We start from the raw sequence: 16,391 nt of genomic DNA, 5'->3' as shown, positions 1-16,391 counted from the left end.
GAGTACTTCTATTTACTTAGCTCAGAGTTCTGTGGCCCTGAAACCTCAGGCCCTGGGCAGGACCGGCTACATAATTATGGGGCCTCTTGTTCATAAATGATTCAAGATTTCAAATGAAAGAACAGCATGAAGCCGCGCACAGGGCCCTTCTCAGTGTGGGGCCCTGTGGGGTGGCCTGGGCCACGGGCACCTGAGGCGAGCCCCACTTTGGAAACCATGAGAGTGGGAGGCAGGGCCAGGGGTCTGAGTGGCTACATTAAGCCCTCACAGCTGCAGTCCAGGGGCATAATTTTTTTTTTCATGCTGGGAGGACTTCTAATGAGCTGGAGGCTGCCGCTCACCCTGGATCAGGTACGAGTTGCTGAGCACCTGAGCAGGCGCGTGCACACCTTACCCTCATGCACGTCACCAAGCTGGCACCCGTGTGGCTTCAGACTGGAATTCATGTTTGAATTATGGCTTGTTTTCTTTCTGAGCCATCTTAATTCATGACATGCTTTCTCCGGTCCTCAAGTGACTCTATCACGTAGGCCTCACTACTACTTTGTAAAGGAACTATTCTCTGCAAAGGACTGCTGGCCCGGGAGGGCTGCTGTCAAGATCTGAGCTCCTTCATGCCTGTGCCCCAGCAGTGCCTGCGACAGGGGCTCTATGCCACCACCACCACCCCTGGCAAATTCAGCAGCTCCTTCTCCCTCGGGTAAGTGGCACAGCTAGCAGCTTTCAGCCCCTCGTTTGGCTTGAGAGCAGAGGCTGTGTTTCCCTGCAGCTTAGTCAATCAAGGAAAAGAAACGGAGCTTATAGGAAACCCAAGAAATTCAGCCGTGTGTGAAGTTTAGTTGTATAAAAGGGGAAGAAAGACTAGGCTTTCTGGAGAACCCTGTTCATGGCTACAGTGAAGGAAGGACAGTAGAATTCCCTAGGAGGGGGAGGTCTTGAGGGCTCAAGGACACGAGAACGAGGAAAAGACAGGGTGTTCATTCCATTCAGGGCCCCTGGCAGGGTCCCTGCCTCTCCTCGCCTCCCAGGGGCCCTCCCTGGGCTTGGGCTATGGAGGCCGGGGAGGTGAGTGACCCTGCCCCCGTCCCTTGAGCTCTGGCTTGGCTTTCCTTCTCGGAGGAGATCGTGCCGCTGGCTGTTCTCCTGTCTCTCCTACCTGGGCTCACAGCCCACTCTGGATTTATTAGTTTGAATGGGTGGGACTTGCTTTACACTAGGGAAGGATTCCTGGAAACGTGGTTTGAGACTAGATTTGGGCAAATTAAACCCACTTCTCACTGCTCTGGACTTAGTCAAGTTTAAAAGAAACTGTATTAGGACCCAGTCCTTTTGCTCCCTTCGTTCTATCCAGGTGTGTTTTTATGTAGTACTTGGGTGTCTCTTGTCTGGGGGTTCCTTACAGTCAGGGGCACCTGTGTGACCATTACGTGATTTCTTGTATCACCTGGACCAGACAAGAAGCAGGTTCAGCGTCTAAGAAGTGGCCTTGGGTCACCATATTTGGCCAGGACCTGCAGGCACCTGGCTTCCTCGGGGCCTGGATTCTGGCTGATTTTGCAAAATGGGAGCACAGGCTGCGGGAGGGATAGGAGGGCTGGGGGTGGACCATGGGAGGGGCCTCATCTCCCCGCCTCCTCCCTCACCACAGCCCACGCTGCTGCAGTCCCCAGCTTGTCCCCATCACCCACTCCCTCCCTCTGTCCCAGGGGCCTCCTTCCTCCCCCTCCAAAAACTTTCACAGGCACTACAGGCCACTACACTCTCAAAACAACCTTCCAAAGAAGAGGAGGTAAGTATTTTTATCCCCATTGTACAGAAGGAAAAGAGGCCCAGAGAAATGGCTAAAAGCCCCAGATCAGGGAGCTGAGTGGCAGGATAAGCATAAGAAGCAAGATTTTAAAGAATTCTTGCACTCTATGCCTCTTGAATTAATTGCCCCCCTTTTTTTTTCCACTTGAGTTTCCATATATTGAGCATGTGTTTAAGTGGGTTTCCCTGGAAAGGTGCTCTGTTTCTCTGGAAAGATTCATGTCAGCTGTGGAGCACTTGTATTTTGCAGACTAGCAGGTTTCTGCTGGGAGAGCCTAGAACGTCACCCGAGGACCTTGGTTGCTGCTAGGCCCAAATGCTTGATTTGACAGAAGCGAGCCTTGAGGCTCAGAGAAGCTGAGCCCCTTGCCCCAGGTCACAGAGCGGGTGGTCAGCAAAACCAGTCCTGCAGATTCCCAGTCTGGAGCCCCTGGGTTTTTCCCTGCCCCTGCTCTGTAGGGCCCTTGGTTCTGCCACCAGGAGAGGCCGGAGAGACAGCTGGAGGGCAGGAAGCCGTTGGTTTGTGTCGGTCACAGCTGCTCCCTTGGCTGTGCCTGCGCCCTGCTCCCTCGTCCTGTCCCTCTGTCTCTGCTTTCCCAGCCTGCAGCCAGCAGCCTTGTCTGCCTCCTGGCTGGAGGGCCGGGTTTGTGAGCCAGGGTCCTCCTCTGTTCATTGTAAGGAGGCCTGCGTGGGGGTGGGGAGGTATCCTTCCCACCCTGGGAGAGGGCTTGCTCGGGTGGGCTGGAGACAAGGCACTCCAAAGCGGGGAGAGCTTTGGGGTGGGAGCAGCGGAACTGGATTAATTCTGCAGATCCGGGGGACTGGGAAATAAATCATGTTTTTAAAAAGACAGGCCCATTTCTGGTCCACTTCCCATTTTCCTTTGGAGAGCAAAGGGAAGGCCTGCTTATGGGGGTTGCAGGGAGTGGGTATGAGCTTGGGTTGTTCCACACTTAGCAGTGGCGCTCAGTTTCCAGAGGCTGAGGGATTTTTTTTCCTGTCCTGCTCCCCACCCTCTGCCTGCCCAAATGCCCAGACCCCAAGGACCTGGAAGGACATCAGGCCCTTCAAGGTAATTATTGAGAAAGTCATCCCAGGAGCATAGACCTTGTAAGCATTTAGTCTTGGTGGGCCAAGGGTCCCCACTTCTCTCTCCTACGACTTGGGGGTACCCCCCATTGAGGAAGACAGGAAGGGCTCTCTGACAGCCCTCATCTTCTAGCATGGGTGTTGGCAAACCACAACTCTTGGGCCAAGCCCAACCCACCATATAGTTTTATAAATAAAGTTTCATTGGCACACAGCCCACTCAGCCTTCTACAGATTGTCAGGGGCTGCTTTTGTACCGTAACAGCCAAGGTAAGTAGTCCCAGAGACCACGTGGCCCCCAAAGCTTAAAAGACCAACTCTGGCCCTTTTCAGGGAAAGTTTGTTAACCCTTGTTCCAGAAAAGTAAGTTTTCCTCGGTTTCCAGGCCTGAGCCAAATCATTTCCCTTGGCTCGCTGAGAGAAGTTAGCATTTCCCAAAAGTTTTCCTTCTGAAGAACCCAAAAGAAACCAAAATGGAAGTGGTACAAAGTAACAAAATCCCGCAGAGACAGCTGGAGATGTGGACCCCCTGAGCTGGGGCGGCATCAGGCTGAGTGGAGCCGGACGCTGGAGCTGGGGTGGGCCTGGCACTAGGGTGCCTCAGATGGCCTCGCCGGGTGACAGCCTACTTGGCCCCATTTTGGGGTACAGCAGCAGGGAGTTACAGCCCCAGCATCAAGCCTCAGAGGGCCTAGGTGTGTCCACCTAGTCTCAGCTCTGCCAGGGCATGGAAGCCAGGTCAGGCATGGCTCCTGAAGCCCATGGAAGCTTCTGGATGCAGTCTCCAGGGTCTCTTGCCCGCCGATGCAGCTAACCGGGCGTTTGGAGGGTGTCTACAGTGAAGGCATCTGGGACCGGCTACCCGCGTTTTCTTGGCACACTCACTATCAAACACTGTCTGGTTGTCAGCCTTGCAGCTCTAGAAGGCTGATTTTCCTGGTGCTGGGCACCTACTGCCTCTTATCCTGTTAATCCTCGTAGTTACCTAGGAAGTAGTCTATTGTCTTATCTCATTTTTACAAGAGAGGGAACAGGCTCAGGGAGGTTCATTAAGTCCATCATAGGGGAAAATCCGCACAGTCAGACTCCAGAGGCCTTGCTAAACCTCTCTACCAGATGGGCTCTCTGCTAGTTCCAGGGAAAGCTGGAAGGCCCGGGCTTCTCGGTTCTGTGTGGGGAGCCAGCCTGAACTGGTAGATGGCTTGAGCAAGAGAGAATCAGGTGCTTTAAAGGGTGGGTGGCATCCAGTGATCTCCCAAAGTCTGTGTCCCCACATGAGATGGACATGGTACTAGCTGTGTGACCTTGGGCAAATGACTTAACCTCTCTGGTTTGTTTTCCTCATCTACGAAGTGGAGGGAGTACCTTGTTGTTGTAGGTTTATTCTGAAAAGCAAATTAATGACCATATGTATGTGTTCAGCATTAGGCTTGGTGTACGGTAAATGCTACGTAAACTTTGCTGCCGTTACCGTTACGGTTGTCTTTACCATGTGTCGTTGGGTCAGGCAGCCTTCCTGGGTGCCTCTCGGGCTTGCAGCACAATGTTTTGTGCCTGCTGCAGCTGCAGCCAACGCTGTGCTCCTTTGGAGGGAATGAGAAATTCAGCAGAGAAAGCACCCGCCTTTCTGATCCCAGACCTGGTTCCGTTTCTGGCTCCGCTGCTCTGGGCTTGTGAGAACTTGGGCCGGTTTCCTCTCCCGTAAAATGGGGTGAAAAATGCAGACCCACCTCAAGGGATTGTTATAGGCAGTAAATGAGTCTGAATCCTGGAGGTAGACTGTCCATGCTTATTACATGTTGGCCCTCCGATATTCTAGAACTGTTCCCCCCACTGATTGAGCCGAGAGCTTTCTGCTTCATCACATTACTGTATCACATCGCACCGTCCTGTGTTCTTTTAGGTTCTTTGACTTTGCTTCTCCCTCTTGGCAGGAGGATCACTTCTAACCTCATTTCACAGATGAGGAAACTGAGGCCCAGATCAGACATAGTTGTCTGAGCCTGGGACAGAGCCCTCATCTCTGATGGTCACTAAAGGTCCCCGTCCTCCTGGGTTGGAGACGAGGTGTTTTAGAGAGTCCAGAATGAGGCTTTCTTCCATTCTGCCCTGACCTGTCTTCCTCACTGGGCAAGGGCTGGGGCTAGGGCTGGACAAGACATCAGACCTCACCAGCGGTGAGGTGCCTCACGAACGGAGACCGGCGCTGGGGCTCTCCCTCTCTGAATGTTTGAGGTTCCAGGTCCGTGCTGCTGAGCCTGCTGGCCTGGTGAGGTTCCTCAGAGCCACCGGGCCCTGTGGGGACAGCCACCCACCCACACGGCCAGAGAGAAATGTCCAGGCTGCTTTCTCCAGCCAGTGATAAGCCATGGGCCCCGTTCCAGGCAGGGATTGTGTAGGATTCTCTGTGCTCCAGAGGATTCCTGCATTTCGACAGACACCTCATTATCCCCATCCCAGCCTGCTGGGTCCCAGCGCCTCTGTAATCACTCAGGCCCACGCCCAGCAGCCAGCCCCAGGCCAGGAAATCGCTCCCCTCCCCTCCCCCGCCTTCCGCCCGTGGCCCAAAGCAGCGCCTGCGGCCACTTGCCCCATAGACCTCCTGCCTGCCTAACGGTTCTCTCTCCTCCTCTGCTTCTCCTCTCTCTCCTGCTGCTGCTTGCTCCCGTGGGGGACTCGGAAGTGTGGCTCTCCAGCTGGGCTGAGTCTCCCAGGAAGGACGTGACAGGTACTGCCCTGAGTGCATGTGTGCGAGCATGTGTGTCCCGGGCACGCACGTGTGGGCGCCGCCGGCCGCATGCTTCCCTGGGCTGGGCCGCAGCCCCTGGTCGGCAGGCCGGCCGTCCGCTGGGCCCCCTCCTGCCCTTCCCTTGGCTGTACTCACTGCCTCAGGTCCAGGCTCGGAGCCTTCAGTGGGTGATGGCCACAGAGCACCGTGTGTAGACGAATACACTATGGACTGGAGCGTGTGGGTTGGTCCCCCGGCTCTGCTGGGTGCTGGCTGAGTGAACTTGACTCCCTGAGCAGGGCTCGGCTGCCTCCCAGGGAGCCCGGCACGCGGGAAGCACTCAGGCGATGGCAAGGAGGCTGTCGCCTTGTGCGCTCGCTCCGCTGGCGGCCCCGCTGGGGAGAGCCCCCCAGAGATGGTCAGTCTCACTTTGGGCAGTTAACATGGGGCAGAGAGCCAAAGCCTCAGACCCTGCAGCCTGGTTTCCAGTGGTCCTCACCGGGGTGCTGCAGCAGGGCAGGGAAACCTGGGACTGGTATGGCAGCCTCCGTGCCCCAGAGCCTGGAGCAGACTCTGCCTCATCGGCCTGGCCAGGCTTTGGGCTGCCTGGACCAGGATGGGCCTCAGGGACTTGGGCCTGTGCCTTGTGTCCAAGCAGAGCTGGGCCAGAGGTCAGGGGCTTTCCTTCAGCCTCTGGTCTTACAGGACAGTGGTGGGGAGCCCTAGACAGCAGGGTTCTCCGCTGCACAGAGGAGTGGGATTTCCAGAAGGGGCTTCCAGGAGCCCCTCCATTTCTAAGAGTGCTAACACAGGCATATGCGCATGCACATGTACACACACACACACACCAACAAACACCCATTCTGCCCAAAGCTGGGAGCAGAGATTCAGGCTTCACGGTTGGGGGCTTGAGGCAGAAGGGTCAGAGGGGCTGGGCCGGCCCCAGCAGTCAGCCCGAGGCTCAGCGCCTCCCCACCACAGCTGTGGACAGGGAATGGGAGGCCCACGTCCTGGGAGGAGAAAGGCAGCAGGCAGGAGGACCCGTTGCCTGTCCCAGGCTTTTTGCAGTCCTCCTTCTGGTGCTGTCTGTGACGAGGGCCTGGGGCCTGACTAATCACTGGGCTCCTGTCCCTCTTTCCCCTCTCTATGAGCCAGCGAGCCAGAGCCCACTTGGCCTACAACAATACATTTTATTCACGAAACGTATAGCCTGGCCGCCCAGGGGCCTATAGAGAAGTCGGTAGGCCAAGTCCAGCCTGGGAAGAACTGATTGTGAGGGGTGTGGAGGGACATTTTGTGGGGTGCCAGGGTTTGGGGGGATCCCTGAGAACATGGGGAGCCTGGGGTGGGGGCCACCACAGGCCTTGGCTTCTTAGGACGAGCCCAGCTGTTTGGAGTGAGAAGCTGAGGGGAAGCAGTGTGGGCTGGGGAAAACCAGCCAGACTAGGAGTTCAGGGCTGGAGTGTTGGGCAAGCTGCCAGCTTGCTCTGGGCCTTGGTTTCCCCATCTGGAATGTCAGAGAGTGCATGAGACGGGAAACTTAGAGGTAAGGGGCTGATGTGGGGGGATCCTTGAAGATGAGAGTCCTGGGGCTGCTCAGCCTGGCCTCCCCCACCGGAGTGGGCCCAGGGTGCTCTGATCTGGCTCTCCAGCTGACGAGGATCCCCTGCCAGCCAGGAGGTGCAGTTAGAGGGAGCCATGTTCTGGGGACACAGCCATAGCCACCCTTTTCCTGGCGCCTGTGGCGCTTGCCTTGAGCTGCCTGCTGGTTCTGAGGCTGCAGGGGAACTTGAACCCCTCCTGCTCCTCCCTAAATCTCCCATTTCCTGTTTGCTTTATAAATAGTATCTATAGTTTACATAGGGCATTAACTCTGTCACCTAGTTCCATGCACAGAACAACCCACAGAGGGTAGGAACTGGTACTGTACCTGCTGACAAACAAGGAAAGTGGAGCTCAGAGAGGTTGAGCGTCCCTCCCAGGGTCACAGAGATAGTCTGGGCAAAGCAGGACTGGACCCTCAGACCCTCAGAGTTGAATCTTCTGCTTTTGCATCCTCTCAGGCAACTGAGGCCAGTGCCCTGTCCTATGGCACCAGGCCTGGGGCAACTCTCATCAGGGAGACTCTCGTCTAAAGCACATGGCTGACTGGGGCCCCGCGCCCCACAAACATATCCAGCAGAGGCCAGGAATGAACACCATGGCTGGAGTAAAATCAGGGAGCTCCTGGAGGGTCAGAGATGACTGGGGAGAACTGGGGTTGGTGGAGGAAGGGAAGGCATTCCAGGCAGGGGGAACAGCTAAGGCAAAGGCTTGCAGGTAAGAAGCCACATAGAACAGCGTGGTGGGCACATGATGCCCTCAGTATGTATGTTGAGTCATGAATGTGGCCTGGAACAGGTGGGTTATGTGTCAGGGAACCGGGGAACTCAGGTTGTCAGAAAGACTGAACTTGAATTTGGCCTTTATTCTGTAGGCAGCAGGGACCGATTGAAGGTGTTGGAGCAAGGGACTGACTTGGCAAAATTCTCATTTAGAAGTTTAGGTTGGCAGGCAGAATCAGGCCGAAGCCAGGGGTCCATCCAGGTGGTAGTTGGAGGAATGCAGGTGTGGGGAAGGGCTCCAGGGATCTGCCAGAGCCCAAGCCCATCCAGCCAGGGACTCCGAGTGACAAGGGGCCCATCCCTGGACGAGACTGTTACAAAGTCCCCTTCCAACCTGGGAGGGCCTCTTCTCTCTAGAAGGGGTAGAGCCCTTCTCTGTGCCTCTGTCAGACCCTTCCCGTCTAGAGGCCGGAGGATTCATCCATGGCCCTGCCCCTCCCTCCTACTTTGGGCTGACTCCTCCAGCCCCCAATTTTCCAGGCCTTGGCTGGGAGGAGATCCAGAACAGCCTCTGTGGGATGACATCACCCACCAGCCCGCCTGCCGAGTGCTTTCTCATCTGGATACCTGCTCGCAGCGCACGCCTGCCTGGGCAGTCCTGGGCAGGCAACGTCCTGAGAGGCAGATGCCAGAGAGGAGCTGGGAGTCTGCCCGTGCTAGGGGAGGGGAGAGCAGCCAGGAGGGCAGAGTGTCTGTGTGTCCCGCTCTTTGTCCCACAGCCTTTGGGACAGCCTCCAAGAGGTGCCACCGCCTGTCTTCCGTGCTCTGGAATCCCTGGAGAACATTCTCTTTTCTACCTGGGTCCCAAAACGTCAGTCTTCAGAACGCTTAGGCCAAGTTTCCAAGGGGCTGGGAGGGCCAGCGCGGCGGGGGCGGGATTTTTCCCCTCTTTGAAATCTTGCCTCAGATTTCCTTGGCTTGGATTAAAGTAAGCTAAGGTCTCTCCACTCCCCAGCACCCCAGCTTGTCCTCTTCAGCAGCTCCTGGCCACAAACTCAACAGTCCTTGCTCTTCTGTGCCTCTGTTTCCCCATCTCCTCTTTCTTCTTTCCACAGTTGTCTGGTTTTCCCAGATGTCAGAGGTGAGGCCCTGCCTGGCTTAGCTCTAGTGGCTCAAAACAAACCACTAAATCACTCCGTTCATCCGTCTGCCTGTTTATTTCATTCATTCATTTTGCAAACACTTGCTGAATGCCTGCTACCTAATGGGCCCGGTGTCCTGCTGAACAGACAGACGTAGCACCAGTCAGCAAGGAACCCACACTCCAGTTTAATGAAAACAAGGCCAAGGCCTGGAGATAGGGTGAGGCAGGGTCCCTCTGGGAGCCAGGGATCAGTGGCTCTCTGCAGGTGGCATATAGTAGGAGAAGTTCAGAACATAAGCAACCCCCTGTCAGGTGAGTGTGGGTTTAAGTCCCAGCTGTGTGACCTTGGGAAAACTTACCCTCATAAGCCTCATTTTGCCTATGTATAAAAATGGGTCTCTAATAGAACCTACGACGTAGGGTTGTTTTGAGCATCCAATGAGACAACAGAATGATGTGGTCAGGTGCTTGGCATCGTGTGGATCCATCAGTGAGCACCGGAGAGTCTGCTGTTAATTGTTGGAATCATCTGGGCTCTTGGGATTTGGAAACTCTCTAACTCACGGGGAGTTTGTAGCCTGAGTTTGCCTTTCCCACAAACTATAGGGAGCCCCTGTATCTCCCCTGTATCACAGTGGGAGGCAGTTGCTGTCAGCTCCATGCCCAGCGCTGCCCCTCTCCGGCTGGCAGCAACAGGCGCAGACCTGGCTCCATCCCCGCAGAGTGGGCTGGTCCCGCTGCCCAGCTGTTGGTTACATTTCTGCTTGAAATCTGATCCCAGCTCTGGTGGAGCTGCCTGGGGCTGTGCATGTGCAGATCCATGTGGCAGGGCTCAGTAGGGACACGGTCCCTTCTGGGGCTCCAGAGGGCTGAGCTGGGGCTACAGGGCCCCCACCTCTTGGGAGAAAACTGTGGGGCACTGGGTTTCTTTCCTTCCCTTGCTCCCTGCCCTGGTCTAAGCAGTGCCTCTGCTCCCTGGCTGCACCTGGGAACCACGGGGGAGGAGGGAGTGTCCAAAAAACACGGACCAGTTAAATCTGGACTTCTGGGGGTAGAACCCAGGCTTCGGTATTCTTTAAAAGCACCCCCGCCCAGGCAATTCTGTGGAGCCAAGTAGAAGATCGTTGTGCTAGAAGAATGGGTGTCTGGAAACAGAAATCATAGAGGCAGTTCTTTAACGGAAAGAGAGATGGGCTTGAACGTAAAACCCTCGGTGAGTTTGGTTCTCTTCATAGCAGCTGTGTGTGCTGAGGCAAGTCTCTTGCCTTCTCTGGGCCTCTGAATTGTCTTTGGTGAAATGGGAAGGTAGAAGGGTTGTGGTGAGGATAAAACGGGACAGGCTACGTGCCTGACACAAAACATGTACTGAGTTAGACTCGGGTGTGTAAGGAATGTTACTGTAGGCCAAAGCATCAAGGGAGCCTAGGGACCCTCTCAGCCATTTCTATAGCCATGTAGGTGGTGTGAATCCGCTAGCCTTCCAGGAGATTGACATATGTATAGGGTGGTAGACACATAAAGTGTGCTTGGAATTCCCTTTGGGCTGTGGCTGGTCTGGGAAGGCTTCCTGTAGGAGGTGACCAATAGGTCTCTGGTTTATGGTTCCTTTCAGCTCCTAGCAGGACATGCCCTGTCTTAGATATTTGTCCCCATCTCTCGGAGCCTTTAGCCCATCTGCCCTCCTTCTGCAGAGCCCCACCTTTTGACCTTTCAACTGCCAGGGGCGGCTGGAGGCTTCCCAAAGCCTGACCACAAAATCCAGCACTAAAAGGTAGAGGGCGACTGAATCAGTCTCCATGTGGCCAGAGGGCAGCAGCCAGGCTGGAGTGAAGCTGGCCTCAGCCTCCTGTGTCTGCACCAGGCCCCTGGGCTCAGTGGCAGCACGGTGGTGAGCCGAACTTGAGGAAAAGTTGGCGGGGGGCGGGTTGGGCTCGCCTGGCTGCTGGCGCTGGGACTTTCTTCTTGGGTTTCAAGTAAACAGTCTCAGCCCTCCTCCCCCTCCCCTGCCTCCACCCCTGGCCCCTCATTCGATGGGTCTCATGTGTTTCTATTTAAGGGTTGCGAGTAAACCCCAGTGATTGGCGGTCTCAAACCTTCTTGACTTCTCGCCTGGGCCCGGGCTGTGGAGACTTCTCTCCTGCTTGCTCCCTCTCCCTCCCGAGGGGAGGACCGCTGCCTCTCTTTTCCTCTGGGTTCACAGGGGCTGGGGGAGAGGCACAAGCCCTCCTCCCTGCCTTGCCTTTCTTTCTCTCCTCTGTTCGGCCTCAGCTCTCATGGGCGGCCCTCCCGTCCCGCCCCTGCCAGCCGAGGGGTCTGGGGAGACCACGTCCGCACCAGGCCTCTCCTCCCGCTCGCTCGTGCCGGGCTGTGCCTGACTCATCGCAGCGGCGGGCTCTTCCTCTCCGTTTCCCGTTTCCCGGGGCCTCCGCCTGTCCCCAGCTGTCCCCCCCCACTCCAGCCCAGCTCCCCATGTCCCCCGGTCCCCGCGGCGCAGCGGGCCGGTGTGGGGCCTTGCTATATGGCCTGTCTTTGGGGCCCGGCGAGCTGCGAGCCCTGGCTACGGGCGGCCCCTCGGAGCGGCGCTGGCGACGGAGCAGCCTCCCCCGATGGACAGGGGGCGCCCCGGCCGCGGGGCCATGGCCGGCCGCTGGCTCACCGCGTGCTTTCTGCCCTCGCCAGGTGCCGACACCAACGCCGAGCCCATGATCCTGGAACAGTACGTGGTGGTGTCCAACTATAAGAAGCAGGAAAACTCGGAGCTGAGCCTCCAGGCCGGGGAGGTGGTGGATGTCATCGAGAAGAACGAGAGCGGTGAGTACCCAGATGGGCGGCCTGACTCCCGGGATGGGTGGACAGAGGGACAAACGGACAGATGGACGTCTGGCTGGTTTTGTTCTCTCCCTCCTCCCCCACCTCTGCAGCTGTACGTTATTTCCATCTGGTGGGGGAGAGGGCTGAGGAGGCCAAAGTTTCCCCTGTTGGTTTGGGCCGCAGGCCAGCACTTTGCCTGGTGGTGGAAGAATGTCTCCCCGGCTCGGGGGAATGAACCGGCTTGTGGGCACGCAAGGCCAGGGCGGCAGAAGCCGGTACAACGGCCCGGCCCCTGTTCGGTGGTCCCCATGCCCACCGAGGCCGCGGGGAAGGTAGCTCCTGGCTCAAGGGCGCCTTCGCGTGGCTTCCCCCGTTGGTGCCATTTTCCAAACTAGGGTCCCGGCAGGGGCCAGAGAAGCCAGCTAGCCGGTGGGGAAGGCCGGCCGTGACGTCAGTGTGGGGGCCGCGGTTCATGGGCCCCCCGCGGGCTGTCTCAGGAAAGGCTAGGCCTGTGGGGTTTGGCTAGCGGCTGTCTGGTGAGCTGACTGCCCCCTGCAGAGCTGAAGGCCACTAGGACTTGGGAGGAGGATCCGGACGGGAAGAAGGGGGCCGCGGAAGGCCCTATGGCAGCCTCCCTATCATTGGGAGCTGAGGCTTTGTCTCATCTGGGGCCCCGCCCGTGGTTCTCCAGGAGCTACTGGTTCCACGGTCCTCACCGGGACCACAAGTGCAGCTGGCATCTGTGCAGGTGGGGAGAGGAGGGCCTGAATCAGTCAGTGTGAGCTGCGGGAGATGTCCAGCAGCAGTTTGCCCGCATGCTGCTGGAGCTTGAATTGGTTCCTGGGCTGTTTTGTTTTGGTTTCAGTTAGCTACAGGGGAAGCTCCCCTGTACAGGATCCTCTTTGGGCAGTGTTTGGACACTCCCAGAGGGGAGGGGCCTGTTTTCCTTTTCCTGTCCTACTCTGTTCCCTTCCAATATTGTGAGCCCTGAAAGGAAGAAGACCAGAGGATGATTGTACCCATACTACAGATAGAGTAACTGAGGCGCAGACAGACTGATGAGACGTGAGTCCTCTGAGGGTGAAAGCAGAACAGGGACATTCCTGGATCCCCAATTCCTATGTCTGTGGGCAGCAAGTCAAGGTAGAGATGCTGAGGAAATCCCAGCAGACCTCCTGGGGGAGGTGAGCTCAGGCTCCTGCTGTAGGAGGCCCAGGAACTGTGCTCCCTGAGAACAGTGCTGTGATGCCATCTTAGGTTGGGACTCCTGGCCCTCTGGGTCTGGGGTTTTCACAGACCTTTCAGAGAGGTCAGGCTTTGTCCTTGTGCTTGGAGTAATGGGCAGGGTAGTTGGCAGAGGCTGTCCCCGCCCGGCAGAGCCACACTGCTAGCCTAAGGCCTGAGCCCTTCACCCCAGGTGCCCACACTGGTCTCCTACCTGCACACCTTTGCCCTCGTACCAGCCCTACCTACCTACCTGTTGCCACCCCTCACCCCACCTACCTCCTACCCCCGCCCCCAGGAAGCTAGAGTTGTCACAGGGGCCTGGCTCTGGAAACCCTGAGCACCTCCAGACCCAAAGGAAGGGATCTCTGATGGTGGAATTGGAGGCGCCAGCGGAGAGATAAACGTTTTGGAGCTTGTTCCAAGGGGAAATGGTCTCACTTCTCTGTATAAGGTCAGGGCTGCTCAGAAGTAGAGTTCTGGCTTAGAGACCCTCCTGCTTCCTGCCTTGCCTTGTGTCAACAGCACCGCTATTGGCCTCCAAGGTTCTGGGCACCAGCCACTGGCCAGGGTGGAGAAGACCCCACACAAAAGGAAGTCAACATGCTCTGAACCTCTGATTCCCAGGGATGTTCTCCCTCTACCTTCCTATCCCATACCCAGGATTCTAGGACTCCTTGGAAGCCTTGCCTAGTTGGGGAGGGGGGGCGGGCGGGGCTTGACACAGTGAGGGCCTGGAGAAAGCATAGAGACCCCTCCGCTCCTGAGGAGTCCCTCATGGCTGTGTGAGGGGCTCAAGCAGCCTGACTCCGCCGTCTGACACCCAGACCCTCTGAGACAGCCACTGTCCCCAGAAGCAGGACTCTGCCCACCACCTACCGGCTGGGTGGCTGCAAGTCCCTTAATCCCTCTGGGCCTCAGTTAACCCTTCTGTACAATGGAGATAATTTGGTGGCTGCTTAGAAAGAGGATTTGGAGTAATGACCTCACGAGCCCTCTTCGAAGTTCTGAACTGCCATGGCTGGGAGCCTCTTTGGGACCCTGGGTGTCAGGTAGAGAGAGCCTCCCCGAACAGGTTGTCTCTCCACCTCCAGGACTTTTGTATCTTTGCTTTTGGTGGACAGAGCTGCTCAGCAGCGGATGTTTGCCCTGGGACCCTGGAGTGCTCTGTCCGCTGTGCAAACCCACACTGTCTGGTGCTGGCAGAAACCAGGGGGCCTGAGGTGAACCGCCAGTTTAACCAGAGAAACTAAGTGGGTGGAGGGGAGAGAGCAGGAGGACCAAACTGCAGATCCCTGGGACAGTGGTTTCGCAGTTCCTGGAAGCCCTACGGCTGAGGTGGGGGAGGGGAGGTGTGCTGTGCATCCTGTAAGCTGGCTTTGGAAGGAGTGGTGAGTGAGGCTTTTGAACTCTGTAACAAAGACCCAATTGTTAGGCCTCTGACCTTGGGACATGGTGGGCGTGTTAAGGCATTTCCACTCCCAATCCTTGGGGCACCATCCCCACCCCCCAAGGCCTTGCCTAACCCAGGGAGAGCAGGGACTCTGCCTGCGTCCCCTTCTCTGGAGGCCAGAAGTCCCTAGAAGATCCATAGAGGGGTCCACCAGCCTCCGGCTCTGCAGGCTGGGACCACAGCCTCCGAGCTGTTTGAAGGTGTGGTTGTGCCAGGGCTCTATGATCTCATTGGTCTAAAGAGCGTTGTGTCCAGAAGGCAACTCAGAGTCGGTCAGCTGTAAACACCTGGTACCACGGGTTATGTCTCATTTTATTAGAATCAGGAAATGACCCCACGCTGTAGAAGGCTCTTTAAAAATTTTGTGGCTGAAGTAACAGGCTGAGCGGTTAAGTCATTTTCTTGGAGTCCAACAGCTGAGATCTCTACCGTCTACAGAGGACGTAGGGGGAGAGCGAGAATGGACTCATCCCCAGTAGGGTCACCATGAGTTGGTGACACTGCAGGCTGGGGGAGTTGACCCCAGGTCTCCGTGGAACAGCCGTTGTAGAAGGGTGGCTCTGTGTCCCGCTTTCCAACATGGTGGTCATAAATTGTGGGAATTCGGCTTGTTAATTATTCCTTTGAACTTGGGGCCAGGCCACAGCTGAGAGCATCTGAGCACTGAGGACAAGCCTGTTCCTATGAATGTAGGTGGACAGAAGTCATGGACTCCCAAAGTGCGACCTGAGTGGCTTCAGGGAAAGCCTTTTTGACCAAGCAGTGGGCCTGGGGCTGAACCAGAAAGTCCTCCTTTTCTCCATTCATGAACAGGGGCACATCTAGCAGAAAGATTGAACAGCTTTGCTTGTTTGGACAAGCCACTGACCTCTTGGCTTGGGAACCCCTCCCCCTTTTCCACAGACAGCAGTACCTGAGATGCCCGCTTTGTGGGACATTCTTAGGCCTCAAAGACCATGTTGGCTTCAGCTTTAAGCAGGTACAATCTGATCTGACATCTGGCAGGACAATGATGGCAGGATCCCAGCTTCTCTGGTCTCTGTGTGGAGCAAAGCTTGTCTCTAACTTTCCAGGATTGCTTCCTTCTTCTTAGGACTAGAGGCCCGGGGAGGACATGGGGCTATGAGTCACCAGATGCTCATTCTTTTCCTGCCTCTGCTTTCCTTCTTGGAGTCTTTGTTTCTTTCCTGGCCCCAGCATGAAAACACTGGGAGTTCTTATACTTCCTTGGAGGCACAGAGTTATAGGACTAAGACAAAGCATTGTGCTGGCAAGAAATTTTGAGCTCCACTGGTCCATCCAGGTGAGAAATTGTACAGGTGAGAACACTCAGCCTTGGGGCGTTTACACATCTCATTTCAAAATCAATGCTTTAGTCCCAACTGAATAGTGAGCAGAGGGCAGAAGTCCACTCAGACTTGCTCAAGAGACTCCTAAAAGGCTGCAGAAAAATCTTACCGAACCTTAGGTTGGTTCCAGCCTCACAGGAACCGGGAACCAAAGAGTGGTCCGAGCCAGCTCAGCCTTGTTTGTCTCAGTCTTGCTCTGGAGTGTACCAAGTAGAGGGAGAGCCCCCACCCCCGCCCCAGGAACTTTTCCCTGCAGAGCAGCTTGCCTTCTCCACTTAAAACAGCAACCTATTCACCTGCTGCTGGCCTGTCAGGCCCAGACCGCAGGGCTTTTCAGTGGAGGTAACTGCCACCCACTCACTATAGCTTCCAGTTCTCTGAGTTCAAAATCTGAAGTTCGAATCTCAATCTGGTTGGTTCCTGGCTGGCCAGTGATTCGGCAGACCTTCGATCAGGTGTC

General features: G+C 56.3%; 1 protein-coding gene across 1 annotated transcript in view; it reads left to right on the top strand.

Moving 5' to 3' along the window:
* Nucleotides 1–16,391, top strand: part of SH3PXD2A (SH3 and PX domains 2A) — a 231,666-nt gene that overhangs the window by 162,222 nt on the left and 53,053 nt on the right. The window contains 2 exon segments of the mRNA XM_059398493.1: nucleotides 5,582–5,626; nucleotides 11,774–11,905. Of these exon segments, the coding sequence (XP_059254476.1) occupies nucleotides 5,582–5,626; nucleotides 11,774–11,905 (177 nt within the window).

This window comes from Mustela nigripes, chromosome 4, assembly GCF_022355385.1.
Source record: "Mustela nigripes isolate SB6536 chromosome 4, MUSNIG.SB6536, whole genome shotgun sequence".
Classification (NCBI taxonomy): Eukaryota; Metazoa; Chordata; class Mammalia; order Carnivora; family Mustelidae; genus Mustela; species Mustela nigripes.
Note: the sequence above shows the minus strand (reverse complement) of the source record. Positions and strands in the feature narration are given on the sequence as shown.